Below are 22,544 nucleotides of genomic sequence, written 5' to 3' on the forward strand. Positions count from 1 at the left end.
GAGTTTGATAAAGTGAAGTTTGCATACTGTAGATGTAAGTGTTTGGAAATATTTTCCGGTTTTATTTTGTGTGGATATGATGAGGATGGCTGAAAGTTAGTTCCCTTTGATGTGATGTGAAATTAGCACACACTGTGCATTCTATACAGCCTCAAGACCGACAGTGAATTCAAGATGATGCGATGGTGCTATAGTGAACACTGCAGGGTAAAGGCTCATCGTAAACACAGAGCCAGTGTGTTTTTGTGTTGCAACCCAGGAGCTGAAAGCCTGTGGAGTAAATACATGACTGCAACAGCTTGCTAGGAAACATAAATTCACACAAAATAGTGTACATTCGCAGGTGGCGTACTCATAGTTACAAAGCCATGCAAAGGAGTTTTCAGAGGAGAGGAATGTCTCCCAAGAAAGCAATTTGAAATGGTCAGAGGATTTTTGATGTTGCATTAAACAACATTCTGTTCGCAAACAACTTGCCACAAATCTCAATGGACAATTTATCAAGTTAGGTGGTGAAGGCTTCTATAGTCTGGCAACCATACTGCATAACAGCGACTACCCACTTTTTGAACAGCTACGTCTACTACCGAAAGTGAATTTGCCATTCATTTACTGCAGACGTTTCAGAAAATCCTTACATAAAAAGTTTTAAGCCTGGATCCAAGCCAACAAACCACTACCAGGCTAAAATACCACACCATGGTCACATTAATTTTGACTATGAAACAGTTGATCCGGGTCAAAGACTGTGTACATAATTATTTTAAGAGTGAAGGAACTAACATTGCACACATCTTTCCAAACGCTACCAACCTAATCGTTTAGAGTAGCTTTCTTCTTCTTAAATGTAACCTTTGTCATTATTAGTGCTGTTAATAATAGTGTTGTAACATACTGTATTGTAGTTGACATGTAGTGATTTTTGACAAAAATGTACAGTATGATACAGTGTACCTCCAGGCTATTGGATCCAGTGGTAGCAGAAGTTCAAGAGCTGACAGTGACATTTGCGGGGGCAGATGCTACACTGTGTGGGTAGTGTACTATTTCTCCCTGACATTGTGAATATGTTTGATTTTATACAGACTTAAAGCTTCTATGGGAGCATATACCATCATTTAACATCCTCATAGCTCATGGAAATTCTAACTTGGATGTCTCTATGTAGAATATCAATGGTATTTGTACTCCCTGAAAATCACTGAGGAGCTCTATAGAGTGCTACAGGGATGATGTAGGGCTCTCTCTTACACCCAGTGCAAAACGGCGCAAAGTTTCATTGCTAGTTTACAACCAACGCAGTTGTAATTTTCACAGCCAATGCCTACTGTACGTTGTGTACTGTAAGTAGCAAATGTATTTGCGTCCATCTGTGTGCCCATGCGCATGTTGGTCTTTAAATGATGTACTCTATGGCAAATAGTTGGTGCATTGCTATCTTAATTAGAGAACTTAAAGTCAGAAGCGATTGCGCCTTACACCGGCTCAGACTTTGTGTAAAGTCCAGCATAGTACCCCAGCACAGTATTTTCCCCAGCTATTTAAAGAGAACATAATGTAGATTGACTTATATAGGCAACTTCGCAATGCGTGCACACTCTGCTATCAAAATCCATCTGAACTCAACACATCACTCATGTTCAACATAGATAGATGACATTACTGAGAGACTCAGCATTGAGGCTCAGATAATACTTTATGATCTGCGCCAGATTATCCATTGCCAGCCAATTTTAAGGAAATGGAAGAAGACACTCTGGTCTAATTCACACCCATGCCATGGAGTTATACATACCCCCAAGGTATTTGCAGTGCTTTAGACTTTGTGCCACCTTGTGCTATCATCATTTGGGTGTTTTTTACGTCTGGAGACTCCTGTTCAGGACAGTGCTATAGATCTAAATATGGCTCATAGTCTTTTTGAAACCCAACCTGGAAGTAACTGCTGCTATGGGTTCCCACCACAGATATTTCCAAAATAATGTTTGCATTGGGTTTAAGATAAAGTAAGAAAATAAGCTCTGTAGCAAATAAAGGCTCATGATATTCACGTTTGTTAGGTAAGGTAATTAATTTCCACAAATCAACAAAAACATTTTTTTCTTTGAACCATCATAATTATTATTATTAAGCTTAAAAATGCACATAATGCCTTCAAACATCACGGTTTAGAAATGAATGGGTTATTTCATAGAACAAAACCCGAATCCCTCTATGCTAACCTTCTTCTTGTCTTCTTTTTTTGTGCATAAATCAAAAACCATATGGTAAAAAAACATTGCAATCTGGCGAGGGAATCCACTGGCAACTTAACTACTTTTTTTTAGGACTACAACACTCTATAATGTTGACATACCCACAATGGCAATGTCAAGTTTGGAAGTGTTGTGTAATTCCAAACTATTGTGAAAGCACATGGCTTTTGGCAAGTTGGCCAGAAATGCGTTTGCTCAATGAGGAACTCGCCACAAACGCTGTCAAACTGGAGGAGCTCTACTCGACTCGCTTACTATAGGAAGCACAAAAGTCTGGCGGAGGCTGGCCTTGTTGGCAAGCTGGCTCACTCCTCACATAACGTCCAAATTAGTCTCCCCCTCCCCCCAACAAAAAAAAATAAAAAAGACAAAAAGAAAGTCCATTATTATAGAATCACATAATGAAGGGGTCAGGACCTCTACTCATCTCTTCTCTACTTCAATTTCTCTGCTTTCCACCCCTCCCCTTCTCTCCCTGTCTCTGTCTCGGCTTGAGATGCTCTCTTTGTTCCCCTCTCTCTCTCTCTCTCTCTGGCCCTGTTTTTTCGTCCCCCTGTCTCTATTTCTGTCTTTCTGTCTCGCCGTGTTTCTCTCGTCTTTCTCCCTCTGTGACTCCTCTGTCCGTCTCATTTCCCACCACGTGGAGACCGCTGAGAAAAAGGCAAAGAATCCCATCTCACAGAGACAAAAGCGTGGCCGGAATGAGGCGGCAGCCACACAGGAAGCTTTTCACTCTCTTTGGAATGTACCCAGCTTTGGCAAAGTCTCAAGCTCACTGGATGCAGCACTGGCATAGGGCACAATAGCGCAGCTCAAAATCAGCCCAGTATGTTAGGGCTACCAGCGGGAACTCTATTATGCAAATCAGCGGAGTCTCTGTTGACAGTGTTACTATGGCCGCTGCAGGTCACCTCATAGTTGAACGTACAGTCAGCACACAGTGTGAGTTTGTGAAATCTCCGCAGGGTGCAATTATATTTTTGGGAAATGCTGAGTGAGTGTGGGATCTAAGGAACCGAAGAAAATGTCCAATTAGGTGTGGGGAGAGAGTAAGCTTGCATCATCTTACCGTGTTCAGGTCTAGACTGGTCTGCACCCACTCCTTGGCGTCATTGTATTCATCCATCAGTCCCATGATGTACAGTGTGTCCAGAGAGTCAATGATGGAGGCTCCTCTTAGGCCACCTGCAAAACACACACATCACATGTGTCAGTTGCATACTATTGTCAAATTATAGACCGAAGAACTGCTCGTGTCACACTCGGGGGTGAGAGAAACCCCACCCAGTCTGAGTGTCAAGTGGATCAGTTGCATATTGTCAAATAGGCTCTGCATAGAGTCTATGCACAGCAGCCATATCGGAAAGAAATTGGGCCTCTTCTTTACTTATTTACTACACAGGTCTTACCAATTATACTAATATAACTAAGGCTCTGTTCCATGTAGTGTCAAGTTAAGTCAATTTTATTTGTAAAGCACGTTTAATATATAGCAAAAAAAACAAGAAAGAACAATAATGTTACACAAACTGTACAAAAACACATACACACATACGAAGTTATGAACAAAGAACAATGAAGGAGAACATGGTGGTTTAAAGGCACAAGAAGTCCAAGAATTACTCCATGGAAGCAATGGGACATTGTTTAAAAGGCCAGAGAGAACATGAGTGTCTTTATTCTGGATTTAAAAATGACCAGAGAGGATGCGAACCTAACAGATAGTGACAAGTGTAGCACAGTGGTTCTCAAACTATTTCATTTCAAGGGCGTGTCAAGACACACCTGAGAGTGTGTAATTCTCAGGTGTGTAACTCTCAATACGTCTCAAAAGTACTCATAATGCAGTTTTCAAATGCATAAAAAATCTTCTGAAAATAATATGATATATAATATAATAAATATAGATCTACAAGCTCAGGACGTCTCCCGCGTTGTGAGATCAGCTATTTTCAAATAGCTGAAGTATAAGGCTGAAGTGGTTAATGTATCTTTTGTAATAATAATCAAAATCTACAAAGTAACTAGTAACTAAAGTTTTCAAATAATTGTAGTGGAGTAAAAGTACAATATGTGCCTCTGAGATGTAGTGGAGTAGACGTATTAGGTATTGAAAATTGGAAATACTCCAGTATAAAATACCTCAAAAGTGTACTTAAGTAGGCTACACCTAGTTACTTTCCACCACAGTGATTGAGTAGCTCATTAACTGCTAAATGAGGAGTGCACTAAGTAGGTAGATAAGACCCTAGATAAGTGCGCACACACAGCTTTCAAGTTTGCTCTCCATTACTGGAATCTCCCAAAAGCAAAACATCAGTGCCTCAAACGATGAAGTGCGCCTTAGCTTCTAAGGATACTAAAGTTATAAATGGCACAAATGCAAAACATCTTCTGTCTGAGATTTTATAATAATAATCATCATCATCATCAGATCAATCGCACACTCAAGTCTTTTAAGGAATCAAACACAGGTGTATGTAATCCTTTGTAAAATAAAAATGTATTGTTCTGTTCAGATCCTTCAGCATGGTGTGTGTGTGTGTGTGTGTGTGTGTGTGTGTGTGTGTGTGTGTGTGTGTGTGTGTGTGTGTCTGTGTTTGCGTGTGCGTGTCTGTGTGTCTGTGTGTGTCTGTGTGTGTGTGTGTGTGTGTGTGTGTGTGTGTGTGTGTGTGTGTGTGTGTGTGTGTGTGTGTGTGCGTGCGCACATCTCCTTCAAGCGACTCATTACGTTAAATGCACTTCATTTGGAGCTATTCAATTCCCTTGCCTCATCCCAGATGAGATGTGTTCAGACGCTTTTATTCCATCCCAGTGGCCTCATGTGAAAATGAATGGCCTATTTCATCCTCATATGAGCAAATAATATGCAAACTTGGCTGCGCCTAATAGGTGCATCTCTGCACAAAGGCAGCTCTCCTTAATGAATTACAGAGTCGTGGGGAAAATTACAATTTGGAAGTTTAATAACAGGGAGTGATGACAAAGTATGAATCAAACTCCTGCAGGACTTGTGAAGTAGACAAATACTACATACAGTATCGGAACCATGCTAAGCCAGCAGGTTGAAATAGAGAGCTGAAAAACACCTTTGTGATCCAACTTTCAACGCAACCAAATGTTTGGTGCTGCATCTGGCTGCGCGCCATGATGTAACCGCAAGCAACCTGGCACATCAAAGTATCCAATTCCTATGAGGGATCATTTTTTTTGATGCTCACATATGCAAATGGCCTTTGGGGAACCAAACACGGATGAAACAAAGAGTCAGAATGCTGTGGAGCGTAGGGGTAATTTTACACCTCTTATTTTTTTCCTTTCAAGTTCCATTGCTCTCTTTCCATCTAACAAAAAGCTGCCAGTTTGATCATACCGTGCAGTTTGGTGGACGGCTGAAGTTTGTCTGATGTGTTCTAGGAAGATGAGCCCAGACATCAAACACTCGTCATCAAAAAGGAAAGTTTAATTTCTCATTCCTGTATCTTCTCAAGCGTATTGTTTATGTATTCGCTTCCTGTCCTTATAAAGCAGCCCCCCCTGCCGCCCTGGCTGTACACCTCATCTCATCTCACCACAGTGCAGTTCATGAGGTCAGCCAGGAGGTCAGAGGAAGCCTTGGACACGAGTTAAAGTTCACACGGAACAAGGGTGAATGCAAAAATGTTCCAGTGCTGCAGTTTATTACACCGCAGTACCATTATGCTTGATTTATCCTCCGTCGTATGATGGGTGTCCAGTGCCATAAATAGCCGCTCTACGAGCTCATAGCGCGACGCATCACATCACATCGTTACATCGCACGGTCGTACAACTAAGCATGAATCAGGCTTTACTGTAACGGTGTGTGGGCAAAACATTGGCCTAAGCCTTCTATATCTCACAAATGTCTTTCGTAATGAATACCTACAGATGTGCCACTTCAAAACTTCACACGTTACTGTTCTTTCCCTGATAGTGCCCTGAAAATGCATTTTTTTCCTCCCTTTTCTGCCCTTAAAATGCACTGTTTTGCCCCTGAAAAGAAGTTGTCACTACACACCCCCGTTTTTCCCTTCAACAGACATCCATATACATGAGAACAAAAGAATGTGTGTTGAACAAGGTGTCAGACTCATTATGAGGCGAAAGGTGATTTGACCAGTTGCTCAAATTAATTAGCATCATAAAAGCAGTGATCATCAAAATAATTCAGCATTTTAAATGCCCTTCTTTGTCCCTCTTATTGCCCTGGGAATCCCCTGAAAATGTACTGTCTTGGCGATGGCAGGACATGTGAAGTTTTGAAGTGGCACATCTGTATCAGCACAGACGTGCTCTTCTCACCACTTCATTCCCGGACAGATGGCTGTATGCCAAAGTCTACAGACCCAAAGAGGGTGCAGTGCACTCGATTAGCACCTCTCTTGATGGTAAGGCCATTAATGTGGTAAAGCGTCAACGTGCTAAACATCTCCCCTCCTCGTTTGCTCCCCCTTTGCTCCAGCTACTCAACTTCAGCTGAGCTTTGCCTGACGGGCATTTCACCTCACACTCACAGTGAGAGGACAATGTTAGCCCGGAGCCTGATATACTGTGTGTGAACACCACCAGAACGATTTGCTCATGTTGTTAACACATCAGTATGCACACATGTACACTCGGCAGGACTTTCTTTTCATGTTACGGAGTTAAAAGAATAATAATAATAAACGTGGAGACTGGTTTAATTCCTCCACGGTGCCTCCGGCTTGGACGGGCGCTCCAATGAACACAATTGGCCATGTTGGCAGGTGGGAACGAAGCCCACGAGGGCGTTCTCTGTCGCTGCACTAGCGACGCTTGCTGGTTGGTCGGGGCACCTGTTAGGGTGCCTAAGAGGGATAGCATTAAGAGGGACAGCATTAAGAGGGATAGCTTTAAGAGGGCTAGCTTTAACAGGGATAGCTTTACGCCCTCCCAGTGAAACTCCTCACTTTCAGGTGAAAAGAAGTGGCTAGTGACTCCATGTGTATCAGAGGACACATCATGTGGTTGTCTACACCCTCCCAAAGACCAAGAGTAGGGGACTATACAGAGACTATACAAAAATGGAGGGAATTGGCAAAGACTAAATTGGGGAGAAAATGAAAAACAACTGCAAAACTGAGGGAGAATGAGCGGATGGGGGCGGGGGATCACTTGTCAGCCAATATGAAGCAGGCCTAGTTTGAATAGCAAAGCAAATGACTTTTATTTTGCCCAATGTGCAACCCTGTCTCTATTTGATGACAAATAGCATGGCTGGGGACCGAGAGGAGGCGGGCGTAATCAGATAGCTAATGCCCCTTGGTTCCCCCACACCCTAGGTAGCTATCTGCGGTCGTCAGCGAGGCGGCGGAGCGTGGAAAAATTCCTATTGAAGGCAGCACCAAAGCACAGATGATTGATTGACTGTGAGGCGGAAAGGAGCAGATCAATCCATCATGGCGTACTCCCTTGGCTTCCACGGGCCAAACCCCAAACAGGGACCTTATTTATTTCAAGAGCCCTGCGCCGGTAGCAGTTTGCCCAGGGGGGTAACCCTGGCCGATGGGCCAAGAGAAAAGGGTAATAGGAAGGAATTATTGTGCATATACATTGGTGGCCACTGCCACAAGTACCCCCTCATGCATTTAACCGGCACTGGAGCTGCAGACAAATCTCACTCGAGTCGATTGTCATGCAGAGGAATACAGTTGATGTATTGTAACACATGATTCTCACTGTACTCGCTAAATGTCAGTCCCTTCCCTGTAATGTCAGACAACAGAAAGTTAACAGGTCCCCCCCTTTTCTTTATTTTTTTCTTTTTATTACTCTCAATTACGCTCTAGAGTACAGCATGGGTCAAAGTATAGTAGTAAAGCAAGCATCGGTGGAAAAGACACTACACATGTACACTCAGGCACATATATACAGTATATACATTATATATATAATCAACACTCACAGTTTGCTTGGGATCTCTCAGATGTTTAAAGCGTTACCTACAGCATTAGACTGATTAGAGATTGTGTTACACTGTTACAAACTTCGACTAAACAGGAGAAAGACCAATCCTGATATAATTAAATGTAATTAAACAATTAAATATATCAACAGTAAAACGGAGAAACAGGATTATTTCATAACTAAATAGGCTTATCTGCAGTCACATTCGTTGTGTTGCCTCTGCTAGCTAATATACATAACGTGATTGAATGATAAATGCAATAAAATGGCAGATCAGACTTTCTAATAACGAAGGCCTGATAAGCATTCTGTAAGTATTTCAGAGCTGATTAAAAATATAGTGGCGCAAAATAACACTATAATTACCTATTAATTTCAACTGACATGAATAAACTAATATCTCCACTTCAGTATTTGTTACACTATCTTCTTACTGTGTGTGTGTGTGTGTGTGTGTGTGTGTGTGTGTGTGTGTGTGTGTGTGTGTGTGTGTGTGTGTGTGTGTGTGCGTGTGTGCGTGCGTGCGTGCGTGCGTGCGTGCGTGCGTGCGTGCGTGCGTGCGTGCGTGCGTGTTGGCGTGTGTGCATGTGTTGGCGTGTGTGCATGTGTACTATAACTGCATGCAAGTTTACAGTGTGTAGCTTTGTATGAATGTGTGCATGTGTGCGTGCGAGCGCGCGTGTGTGTGTGTGGGGGGGGGGGGTGTGTGGGGGGGGCACAGAGAACATAGAAAGCCATCTCGGAGACATTGGCCAGTGGATGTTCATTTATCTTTGCCGTCACATGGTAGTCAGTGTGGGTCAGGTGCAGGGTTACATTAGACATCCTGAGTCCACATGATCAATCACTCAATTCCGTGTATGTGTGTGTCGCCATATTACAGGCCCTGCACTCTCTCTCTCTCTCTCTGTCTCTGTCTCTCTCCCTCATTTTATCTCTGACATCACTCTCAATTTCTTTTTCTCACTCCCCTCCACTTATATACAGTACACACACACATGTACAGTACATGCACGTACACGCACACGCACACACCACTGATTTATCTGTAGCAATATACACACCATTCCCTACTTGTTTCGATGAAACATCCAAGACTGTCCCAGGTACATCTATTCATCTTAGACTACCTTCACTCAGTCCCTCAGAAGATAATTCCGAGATGTCACCTCTACCTAGAAGCACAATCTAATTTACCCGACATACTGTATGGGCTGACTTTGATAACATGTCAACAGAGGACTTCCACCGGCTGTAAACGGATGCAATATAGTGCACTATAGCTGGGCAAACCGCAATAACCAGAGCTGAGTGACGGGCCATTTTGAGACACCCTCGGGGAGAGGGAGTTAAATCAGAAGCACACATTGCTAATTTCGGCTGCCATCTCGTGTAATTAAGGCCCTCTGACTTATAGCACAAACCGCAGAATAAATAAAACGGTATGGAGGTGGTCGATGAAGCACCGACATACCCTCCCTCCCCCACCCCACCCCGCCAACGTTATCAAGGTGATGCTAATCGACAGAGACTCCAGGAATCTCACTAATTATGCCACCCTGGTACCGACGGTTGTCTGCATGCAATTATCAATCGCCTCGGCAACTGTTACTGCTAACACTACCTGGCAAGAGAGACAGTTTAAGTGTGTGAGCGGTTAAGGGGGGTAGGGGGTGAGGGCCAGGATGACGGGGCCCATGTGTCCACTCGCATAATGGAGATGGATAGACGCAGAACTGAGGATCAACTGCTGGAGTGGTGAGTGGACTTCCGATTGAGTGCATGGCTGGAGCAAAGGGCTGAAGTGGGAGAAGGTAAGTCCAGTAAACCGAGCATCACAGGCAGGGGGAGAAAAGGTTAATGAGGGAAACAGAGACGTGAGAAGCGTCATGACCATCAATCAAGGTTGACTTTTCTGGGAGGGTGGAATACCAATGGTGCACTTTAGTCACCTTGATGAGCCCACGACAGATACATCGAGGAACATCGATAACGGAAGACGAGGGAAAGTCAGCTTGATTGAGTCCGACTGATGATGCGGAGCTCCCTTCAGGAATGCGTGATTTCCCACTCAGGTCAGCCAGGTTTTTCTCTGAACTTTTCAGACCCTTACAGTTCTTCTACTGTAGGTGTGCAAAAAGCTCAAAGTCATCAACACTTTTGTGACTCCTCTGCCCAAAGGTCTTGGCAGGCGCCCAAAGACAGGCCAGCAGAGGCAGTGGCAGAGCCACTATCAGGAACAACTTATACAGAAACCTCCTGGCTGACATTGCACATAAAAGGTACTTAGCTGCTGCAAGCTGTGAGGGGGGAGCCTTATCCTGCCGATTATCATTCTAAACCTGTGTTTTACCACCCACTGCCCTCAAAGAATAAAGGTTCAAATACTGTAAGAAGCTCATTAGGATCATTGAGCCGTTGCTTTAAATCCACGTTTCCACATTTGTTCTCTTTCCAGTGGACGAATTGGGACCTTCAAGGCAGTATCCAGTCCACCTCTGTCATGCATCACTAACAACTTGTGAATTTATTTAGAAGTTACTAATCTCTCATTGAGTCTCCCATAATGGACTTCTCAAATGGAAAATGTATTGCAAGATATCCCAAGAAGGTGAAAATGCACTTGCTCAAATGCTCCACAATAATCTTTTTTTGTTGTTTTTCTGTTGTTCTTTTTGACACAAATCTTTGTCATGATAAAACCATTTAAAAAGCACTGCATACTCAATTTCCCATTTTATTGCGTTTTGCCCTGTCCGGCACCCTGCCACGTCTTTTGCATTGATGTCAGCCATCAAATCTCGATCTTTTCCTTCGAGCGGAAATAAAAGCCTTATTTGAATAAAAGAGCAGCCGCTAGCCCCAGAGTCAGCGCTGTGTGGAGACGGAGAGGCCTGTTTACTGAGACGCATTATTTAAATCGTCAGACATGGGGGAGTTGACCCTGCGGGACAGAGCTTGCCAGCAGTTTGTACTGCATATCTATCTAATGGGTGTGTCTGAGAGTGCGTGCTTGCATGCATGTGTGTCTGTGTGTATTATGTTGGTGTGAGTGCGTGTGCATGACATTTTGTGTGAGTGTGTGTAATGTGTCTGTGACATTGATGTAGCATCCCTGTCTAGACGCATCCCGGCCCCACTGCAGTGCCTGACCAGAGAGTGGAAGGATGTGAAACAGGCACTCTGGTGGCGAGTTCTGCAAATATACCAATGTGTATAGTCAAAGTCATGCCTCCAAGAGGAATTAACGGTGGAAACAACGCTTTTTTGAGTGGAGAGGGTCTTTAAAAAGTGGAACCACAGGGGGGAAATTAACAACCGCTCGCCTCTTTCTCTGTTCTTCTCCCTCTGTCTCTCCCACTCGCCAAAGTTATGGTAATCACACCACACGCCATCGAGTCACACAAGCAAGACGTCCCAATATACTTAAATGGTGTTTCATGCCCTTCGGTCCGACAGCACTATGGCCCAGGAGAGAAAAGGCAGTGAGGGAGGAATAGAAACTTAAGAGTGAGAAAGAATTGATAGATCAAGTCACATTAAAGCCCGGAGTCAAAATGAATTTGCTCCATTAAGGAACCTGGAGAAGAGAGGAAGCTTGTGAAGGAGAGCAAGAAGCTTTCGTTTAGGAAGCTTTTTTTAATCTCTGACGGCGCATGTTGCACAGGGCTACAGGCACAACGATGTCAGAGAGCGAGCAACGACAAAACCGACTTCTCATTTACATCCCTGGCAGCATAATTAATATTTTGATGCAGCAGGCTTTAATGAATGCTGATTTTAATTGCGTCCCTTATTCTTTTTTTTTTTTTCCTAGGTGTTATACTTCAGTTTTTTACTTCAAACTGTCATTAAGATTCCAATTAGCTGGGTTACCATAGCTGCGTTCTTGATTAGAATTGTAGATGAATTGATTTTTATTTTGCAATACGGCTGAGGATTTAGTGCAAGCTAACTCTTATAGGCTTTAAGACCATATGTAATTAAGTATGCAGAGTGTAATCAATCCTTTGGGTGTGGCACATACACATACACCCCCCACCCCACACTCACACACGCGCGCAAACACACACACACACACACTCACGCTGATCATCAAACTTTGATCCTTCAGTACATGTGAATACATCCGCACACACTGTGCAGACATGATTAGAGAAGTTCCAGTCTTGCAGACACACGCACAGGGTCACGTCAATCTAATTGATGAAATCTAATTTGCCACTCTGAGAGAGCGTGGTGTGATGGCGCTGTAGCCCTGTCTGATATGACAGCCTCTCAGATGACATTACAGACCGCACACAGCATTATCAAACCCCACCCTCACTGAAAGCCTCTCACGCGTCGATCGATACGCACACAAGCACAGTGGTGGGGGTGGTGGAAGAGTCATCACTCATCATACATGTGACGCTCTATCAGACCACAAAACCTGATTGGAAACGACAAGAGAAGCTACAGGCCCTGATTGGCCAGCTAATAAAGACGCTCGACCGTGATGCCGTGCAGACAGATTTAACGAACCGTGACGACTTGTAAGGAAAAGAACCGAGGCAGAACAAGAAACAAAATGCCAATATTTAAGTCCACATTCTCTGTAATTGACAGGCCATCGTGATGCTGATCCAGGTTTGGAAGGATGAATTCTGCATTGATTCGCTGGCCCGAGGGCTCCAGTTATAGCCTCTGTATAAATCCTAGCATACTTTAGCGTCTCCCATTTCTCCCGCAGATTAAACCAGGCATGCATGCCATCCTGTCAGGCAGACTTTATCTCATCTGCGTGGAGCTGGCTAGTTTGCTAGTTCCCACCTGAGTAATGTTCAAACTGGCCAATTAAGGGGAGCTGGAATAACCTGTTGATGAAGAGCAACCGTCAGCTGGAGAAATTAAAGCAGCCGCCTTTAAAGAGCAGCCTTTCCCCGCATCATTAGCACAGGCACACTGGTGCTCCGAGGTACAAAAAGCCTGTTGAGAGGGAAAGGGTTTGAATGTCATCTGCATCTATGTGTATCTGTGCATTAGTGCATTAGTGTGTGTGTGTGTGTGTGTGTGTGTGTGTGTGTGTGTGTGTGTGTGTGTGTGTGTGTGTGTGTGTGTGTGTGTGTGTGTGTGTGTGTGTGTGTGTGTGTGTGTGTGTGTGTGTGTGTGTGCGTGTGTGTGCGCGTGTGTGTGCGTGTGTGCGAAGAGGAATAATATACAGTATGTGTGTCTGTTTCTTGTAGGATATAGCCTTCATACAAGTATCTCTGAGATTGTGTACTGTATGTGTGCAAAAGTATGTTCATGTGGGTATTGTGCATTTATATTGCGCCTTTATCCAAAATATTTTACAGTGGCCGTTACATTCACCCATTCACACATCGACAGCAGAGGAAACCATGCAAGGCACCAACTTGCTCATCGAGTGCAGTTGGGGTTGAGCATCTTTCTCAAGACACTAGATAGTAACACATGGGGAGGCAGGGATTGAACCGGGAACCTTCCGATTCATCTTCCGACACAGTAGCTCAGGAGGTATCCATATTAATCTAAACACAAACTATCAAGACACAAAAAAAAACAAGGATATATACAAACTAGTAACTACCCATGCCATGACACACGCGCCAACTCGCAGCACTGTGGAAATAAGTACAGCTACATGATATAACTATGCTGGCATTGATGATACAGAAAAATCTGCCAAGAAGACACAATATCTTCCAAATTGGGGCAAATATAAATCATCACACTGTCTAATCAATTTGGAGACAGCCCATTTACTGACCACTTATCTATCTATTAGCATGTACTATATTCTGTCTCTCTCACCTGCAATTTCACACTCAATTACAGGGTGAATGCAAACTTTTGAATGTTCTTGCAAAGTGAAATTTAAATTAGGCGACCTGAAAAGCTCAATATCAACCTCTATTTAACTTTCACTGTCACTCTATCTGCTGTTTGTTGTTCCAGGATTGCCGGGGGCTGTCTGCTCTATTAGGCCTGCTCCCCTCTCTCCATCTTAAGTGTGGCCCGGGCCCACTCCCGCCCACTCTGAGTGGAGAATCATCCCGTCGGCACCATCCAGGCTCTACCCACATTCATCAGAGAGCAGCCTGATTTGCTACAGATAGCTGAGGCCATGGGACAGGTGAAAGACCGTCTCTGTGCATGAGGATGCTGGGGGATGATGGAGATTGACACTGACTGGTTCAGCCAGGAGAGAAAGAGAAGGACAGGAGAGGGAACAGAAATAGAGAGGAGAGAGACACGCGTGCACACACACGCGCACACGCACGCGCACACGCACACAGGGAGAGAGAGGGAGAGAGAGAGAACACTATGTGTGTGTGTGTGTGTGTGTGTGTGTGTGTGTGTGTGTGTGTGTTTTTGTTTGTTTGTTTGTGCATGTGTTTGTTTGTGCGTATGTTTGTGTGTGTGTGTGCGCGTGTGTGTGTGTGTGTGTGTGTGTGTGTGTGTGTGTGTGTGTGTGTGTGTGTGTGTGTGTGTGTGTGTGTGTGTGTGTGTGTGTGTGTGTGTGTGTGTGTGTGTGTGTGTGTGTGTGTGCAGTGTGCAGTGTAGTGTAAAGTACGTGTGTGTGCATGAGTTTGAGATACTGCAGTGTGCAGAGGTGGAACACTACTAGTCAGTCAGACCCCCTTCGCTACACTGCAGCTCTAAAGCTGCCAAGCATGATGCTCCCACAGAAAGGTTTCTGCTGTGTGGGCTGCCAATGTGTGGGGAGTGAGAAAAAAAGCACAACTGTGAGAACAGCGGAGGCCCAGACGGGGAGGGAATAGTTCAGAATGGAAGCAGAGGTATTTGGCAGTGTTATTTTCAGTCGAGGACAACTGAGAGTCAGCGTCCGAACGGCTGAGCTGGCTGAAAATTAAAAGAAGTTTGGAGACAAGGGACACAAACCCTCCTAAATGTTCCTTTTGAGTCCTAGAAGCAGGACAGAGAGGGGAATTCAAAAGGCTAACAGGTGAGCAAAGGCGTGGATAAAGGTCGCTGTGGACAGCTTCACAGATGACGGATGAAAACGCGTTTCACACTTAGCGTAAGACAAGCTATTGCGAGCTAGTAAAATATTTAGGTGAGAGTGGAAGGCTGACAATGAAGTTTGAGTATATTAATAGTCCCTTGAAAAAAAGGCAAAGAAGCAAAAATCTGCTCCTTAACCACTTAAACCCCATATGGGTAACCGGAGTCCCTCATCGGTTTTCCGATATTGTGGGGAAAGCTTGCGTTGCGTCGCATTGTGAGCTTGTCGATTGGCTATTTTCAGCGAAAGCTTTCCCCACAACACGGATGCTGGGGTTTAACTGCTTAATACCACAGCAAGCTTAAGAGCTTGGCAAGCGATACGTGTGATTAAAACAGAAAACAAACAAACAAAGTGATTATCATGTTCAGAATGGCGCGCCACAGGCTGCAACGTCGTCATCGCCCGAATATCCAACCCACCATGACTCCAAAACTACGTCACTGCCGGTAGATGACTTGATGTAAAACCCTGTGCTCACAGGCTCACTAGAGCAAAGCCGATGAATACGGGTGAAGGGTCGCCCACCCTTGCACCCGTATTCATCAGCCCGTGTTTGAATCATTACAGTAGAATACCAGTACAATCCATTTTAATCCTCCTGTTTCTTCATACATTTGTAAACCAGTATTTCATCATCTTGGCTCTAATCCCTGCAGAGGCTTGATGGTGTGCTTATCATTCTTAGTGAGGAGAGTACTTGGTTTCAATCCCAGGAGGTCACAATAGAAATTGGTCAGTGATGATAACCAACGGTGGCTACATTTTCATGAGCCATTAACTTGCCTGTGGCTTTATATTAGCTATAAGATGATTTTTCTCAACTCTTGTCAAACAATAGTTAACATACAGCACAGCCACATTCCTTACCAATAAGCCACAGTTTCAAATGATCAGGTGACATCATCAGCCCAAGCGAGGCCCCCATAAGGGATCGTGGTAAATCCAAGACATGGATTTTTAAAGATTTTAAAGATGTTTTAACATTATAGAATGCACGGCCATGTGTTCATGTGAGAGCAGTGAGACTTGCAATTTCAACAGATTATTTCTGATAAGTCTTTATGCTTTAGTTGTGTGCACTGCTAGCAATCTGCTGCTCTATTTCTGCTTCAACACTATAACGTCTCTTGTGGCCGCCCAGCCTGGCTCTAACTAACCATATAGTTCAGCCTGATTGCATTCTGTGACAGGGTTTCCACAGGTAGGGTGGGAACCAGCTGAGGAGGCAAATACTGAGCTCATTTGGGATGTTGTGCTACATCCATGCAAGCCTGTGTTTGGGTCCTATGAGCTCCAAGCTGTTGTCTTTGCTCCAACGTCAGCAGATGCAGGGTGGTGCAGCCAGGACAGGAGATAAAAACCTGATCTGACAGGCGGACTGCTCTCCAATCCCCCTCTCAGAGGCTCACTGTCGAGTTCATCCAGCTAGTGTTAGGTACAATGATTTCCTTTCCTGTGTTTACACTGATACCAGAACTACAGGTGACGTGACTGTGTACTACAGGTCAGTGGGCGTCGTATAGTCATAAAAAAGAAGTACATTGTGTTTGTCATTGCAGAACAGGTATACCAGTGTCAATACAGCGTCATACTGTATATTTACTTTTTCTCCATATATTCAAATATTACAGAACTTGTCAGAATTATTGAGTAAACGTTGGTTAAACTTCACTGCATTGATAAGAAGTCTTGGTCTCATGTCAGTATCATGGTCAGTATCATGTCAGTATCATGTCAGTATCATGTCAGTATCATGGTCAGTATCATGGTCAGTATCATGGTCAGTATCATGTCAGTATCATGTCAGTATCATGTCAGTATCATGGTCAGTATCATGGTCAGTATCATGGTCAGTATCATGGTCAGTATCATGTCAGTATCGTGTCTGTATCATGGTCAGTATCATGGTCAGTATCATGGTCAGTATCATGGTCAGTATCATGTCAGTATCGTGTCAGTATCATGGTCAGTATCATGGTCAGTATCGTGTCAGTATCATGGCCAGTATCATCATGTCAGTGTCATGTGCCGAGGATACTGCCGAGAGACTAACACGATACTGACATGATACTGATACTGTTTATAACAATGTTACACTTTTCTCAGCAATATCAGCCGTTGTGACATTATGAACTGTTCGAGTGCTTAATTGATTGCACAGAAGTGTCTGTTTCTGACTGACACACACTGCCCTACCCACCCTGATGCAATTGCTGACCACAAAATTGCCAGACTGGGCGCATGCAAGAGATATTCCATGCTGGGGCATAACCCCGCCTTGTGCTAGCATGAAATTAGAGCTCCAGATGTCCAAATTACCTACAATGTACAATGAAGTGTATTAACACTCCTTTGTACTTAAACACTACGCTTTCCCTTCTTGGCATGCATAACATGGCTGCTTGTGGGCTGAAGAGTGGATTTGAGCAGGTGGTATGTTCTCTCAACATATGGTCTATGGGTTGTGGGATCAAAATCAGACGCTGTTCTCAGACTGGTAAAAGAAAGAAAGGAGAAAAAAAGGATAGACATACTAATTGCTGTGAAGATATGACTACCATACAGCTTTATAATAACTGGACACCCATCTAGGCCATTCGATAAATACACATACGTGTACACATGCGCACATACAGTACAGGTACAGTATCTCACCGTTGTACAGTGTGGACCGTGTGCCCATCCCCCACTGCTATCTGTACAGGTATGGGATAAAGAGGAGAGGTGTTTTACGGCCTATACCATCTTAATGATTTATGCCAGTGGTTCCCAACTTTTTCTGGATCAGGGTCGACTTGAAAAAGGCATTCGGCTGCCGTGTTAAGTGGTCAGATGGGTGGGCCACGAGCATTTTCAGTTTATTTCAACCATCAATCAATCAATTGCTCTTTTTTTTAAAAAACTAACTAGCATATTATACTTTAAGTTTATCGGTATCACAATGAAAACCATTTCTTCAAGGTTTTAAAGGGAAAAAAACACGACTTTTTATTTTACATAATTATTTCACATTTATTAAAATCATTATCCTCACGGTCCACCTGTGGGCCTCAGTCCACAGGTTGGCAGTCGCTGATTTATGCTCTCTAGCCAGCGGACTGTATCTGTTGGAATCTTTATTGGTTCCACAACAAATAGACAATATAGAATGGAAGGCTGGGGACACGTTCTCCTGGGTGAGTGGGACTGGGGAAACTGATTTGTCACCTGGCTCTGGTCGCTATAGAGATAAATGACATCTCTCACACCCCGGGTCCCCGAGACACAGGCTCTGGGACGTGGAAATGGATGGGATGGTAAATGGAGAGTGGGCGGATGATGATAATGACCCCTCACTTTTTCTGTGACTCTAATATGACAGGGAGTGATAGGCTTCATTTGTGTGGCCCTTTGTTTAACCCCAACGAGGTGGGCTGTCTCCGCCCTACTTTCATGCCCCGCCACGAACCCGCCCCCCCCCTCTCTCCCCCTCTCTCCACACCTCCCATCACAGTTCAGCGTCCAAGAGCAGGAATCACAAAGCACTCTGGGACAATATTGCTGGGAGGGAGGAAACTGAACGTTCTCTCTAAATGTGGGGGAGGAGAATAGAGCGAGGCAATTGTGTAAGAGAGAATGGTTCCCAGTTGGATGCCTTTAATAATGTTCCCTGGATGACAAAAAAAAAGACTTGCAAAAGAATGGGTTGCCCAAGGTCAACTTGCATTCAAGGTCCTGATGCCAATAATCGTATATATATATGTGAGTGTGTGTGTGTGCGTGTGTGTGTGTGTGTGTGTGTGTGTGTGTGTGTGTGTGTGTGTGTGTGTGTGTGTGTGTGTGTGTGTGTGTGTGTGTGTGTGTGTTCCTATGAGGCTTTATTCTCAGTGGACCTTTCAGTGAATGTCTCCAGGTCCTTTGTTTACAGAGATGAAAACAGAGATTTATTACAGTGAAAATCGTTTGAAAATCCCCTCCAGATTGAGGGGATCCGTGACCATTCTATAAAACATCCTTTTTTTTTTACTTTTCAATCCCACTTTCACCACCAAGGGTTTCTAAATAATAAATGCCATGGGCTTCATCATGTGGGTCATCGATCCCGGCTCAATCAAGTTTTTGACACAGCGCCTTCGCTCATGGTCTCTCGTGCAATAGGACCGGGCTGCACTTTACATCATTTGAGGAGCCGTCGGGCTCTTTCAATAAACGTCGCCGACTTTAAATGGTCCCCAGGTGTGCCGCGCGAGAGGAAAGGTGACGGGGTCGGTCCGTGTCGCTGGCAGGAGCTCAATTTGCATTCCGGGAGAATTCTCAGCAGAAATTGGCGACCTGATGCTTTTTAATTGTGCCTCTCGGGATGAAAGGAACCAAATGAGGGAAGAATGGTGAAAGGATTGAAAAAATAAAAAGGATAAAACAGAAAGACTTTGAAGAGGAGTGCAATAGCCATGAGATAAGGGAAATTGTGAGACGTATTCTGGAAAGCAGTACCTCATTTTTGTGCACAGATGCAGAAATGCAAAATTTTTGCCTGTAGCCAATCCCATTATTGGCTAAAGGATATCTATTGTTACCGGGAAATCTCTGGAGCGCAATATACTGGGCGGGGTGAAGGAGGGGCTGCTTTGACTACTAATGTAATGGTCTGTTTTTTACATCTCAATCACGGGCCTCATCCCTGGCAAATGGAACACTCTAGGGGTTCGGCTCGGCCATATACAGTATAACACGTTGTGTGCTTAAGTTAGTGACCCACATATACGGGCACAGGGGTAATGGTGTTGCTCACAGAGGGATGAACATCTTTAATGTGCCATTAAGGCTCAGGGAGCAGCTTCTCATTTCAGAGGGAGAGGAAAATGTGCTGTACTACAGGCGACTCATAATGAGAGTGGGAAGCTAGTTACGTCATATATTTTTATAAAACCACAACAGTACCAGAGAGGGAGGTCTAAAGAGGGCATATGGATGTATTGCACTGTAAGCTGCTAAAGAGCCATTTCCTCTTACTATTCTTAAAGAACAAGCTTTATTTGCAGTGCAGCTCTTTCATACCCAAAGCACAGCATTAAACAATATCAGATCAAAATTATCAGAAGCTAGACTAGTGTCACAACTTGCAGCACATCCCATTGAGATAAATCAATTTGTGCCATTGTGATGACAATGTAAAACAGGGTTTTTATTTTGTTCGAGACATGGTTTAAGATCTGTCTGTGAGCGTCTTTGGACAAATATGCCCATATTATGGACATGCCTGACATAAAAGAGTACTACCGACACAGTACTGTCGACTTACATCATAGACTTGCGTTGAAAGTGAAAAAAAAAACACGTGGTAGTGATATACTTTGTAAACACACTCTCATAGTGCTGACACCAAAGTGTGATGTCATAGGCTGGCTTCCACTTACTCTGACGAGTACAGACGATCAGAAAGCTCATAAAACACGCCATGACGCTATTACTTCCCTAACTACAGTATAATGGAGTGCAATAATAATGTTATACGGTCTGATTTAGAATAAATACATTTTGTTGGAAAACTGTGTGAATACACATTGTACAGACCTACATTCGAATCCAAACATGGATTTAACTTCGGTTAACATTCAGCTCACCTTGTTTTTCTTGGGTACATCAAGACAACAAAGAGGGGATTTAGTCTTTGGTTCCATGGCTGTTAAAGCAGCCTGAGGAGCTGTCTGTTTGTGTGGAGCGGAGAGGAGAGAGGGGGGGACTTTGGGGCCCATCATTCTTGGAGCCAGTCTAACCATCTTCCATAAAAGAGGCTGGCACAAGTGGCCCATTAATCCCCCCATTGCCTCTTTGTTGGAAACAACGATGGGAAAATACTGTAAGGCCAAGATTTCCAAGGACACAATATGGGTAGGCAGGGTTGACTGTCTTAAAGAATATCGCCCACTTGCTCTCTCTTGCCTCTATAGCTACTCCCCACACAGTAAAATCCTAACTATGAATTTAACTCTGCACAATACATAGTCTACATAATAACAGCGTGGCCTCCCTATCCAATCTGTAACTATAGGCAGTGAATGAAGCCATACAAATCACAATGCCAAACATTCAGTTCAGTGTTCAGTGGATGGTGAAGTGTTCAGTGGATGACGTCAGGACTGTCTGTAATACCATGACCTCAGCCAAGTCCATACAGTATAGGAGCATATTTGTCCAGACACAGGCATAATTGTAAATTTGAGGAAATATATTCTACAATGCCTATGATCATGTGTGTCATGGTTTCTGTTCATTATCATCATTTACAAAGGCAACCTACAGTATTCATAACTAGGCTGTGGTTTGTGAATTCACAATATCCCGTAGACAGTACTGTAGATGAGTACGTATTTAACTGTGCAGACACAGGTGATGTGATTGTGGTTTGTGTTGTTCAGCAATATTAGTTTCAATTGGGTCTTATGGTCTAATACAGGGGTGGTCAACCATGTCCTTAAAGGACGACTTCACCCATTTTCAACCTATCTTCATATAATTGCTCGTCACTAATGCTCATGATAAAATGGTACAGTTTGTTGTCTCCGCCAGGCCAAAAGGCATGGCGAGAGAGTATGTTTTAACCCTTGTCCGTCCGTTCGTCCGTCCGTCCGTCCGTTTTTACCTATAACTGCACCGATCTGCGTGAAACTTTGCACACACACTACCTAGAGGCCAAGGAAAAACCTTTTCCATGCATTTTTCACATCTGCCTTTTAGAGCGCCACCAGGAGGCTGACTTTTGTAAAACAAATGTTTTGCTACTACTCCTTCAGAATCTGTCCAAAAATCACGCAAGTCGGTACACGGTATCTCTATAGTCATGTGATCAAGATGGAAGTGTCCGATATTTCATATTCCATCCTAATTGGCTAACATTGGCTTCCAAAGTTTGCTGGATAGGTCCGTTTGAACAAAATGCCTCAAATCATGAACGCAACGTGCGATTTATGTGAAATTTTGCACACATATTCCCACTAGGCCGAGGAAAAAATACCACCCTTTTCACATTGGCCTGTTATAGCGCCACCAGCAGGTCTAATTTAGCAAAACACATTTTTGGAACAAAATGCCTCACATCATCAAATCGAATGCAGTGTCCGATTACCGTGCAAGGCCTCAGAAGAAATGCCACCCCTTTTCACATTTGCTTATTATAGCGCCACCAGAAGGCCACAATAACCTACCTGAGCTGGCGGAGACCTGTGCTCCGAGGAGCACTTTATCTAGTTTCTACTCGGTTTGGTCTGTGTCTCATAGGAGGGCTGTGGATGCTTCAGAAACCTGCCTACCAGTGACATCATTTTTAG

At 43.9% G+C, this 22,544-nt stretch overlaps 1 protein-coding gene across 2 annotated transcripts in view; it reads right to left on the bottom strand.

Annotated features, from left to right (window-relative positions):
- Positions 1-22,544, bottom strand: part of LOC311038358 (mannosyl-oligosaccharide 1,2-alpha-mannosidase IA) — a 225,185-nt gene that overhangs the window by 82,760 nt on the left and 119,881 nt on the right. For both annotated transcript variants that reach the window (XM_084047836.1, XM_084047837.1), the window contains exon 3: positions 3,325-3,440. In XM_084047836.1, coding sequence (XP_083903962.1) covers positions 3,325-3,440 — 116 coding nt within the window. The remainder of the gene's footprint in view (positions 1-3,324; positions 3,441-22,544) is intronic.

This window comes from Gymnoscopelus microlampas (genome assembly GCF_963454915.1).
Source record: "Gymnoscopelus microlampas genome assembly, chromosome: 3".
Lineage (NCBI taxonomy): Eukaryota > Metazoa > Chordata > Actinopteri > Myctophiformes > Myctophidae > Gymnoscopelus > Gymnoscopelus microlampas.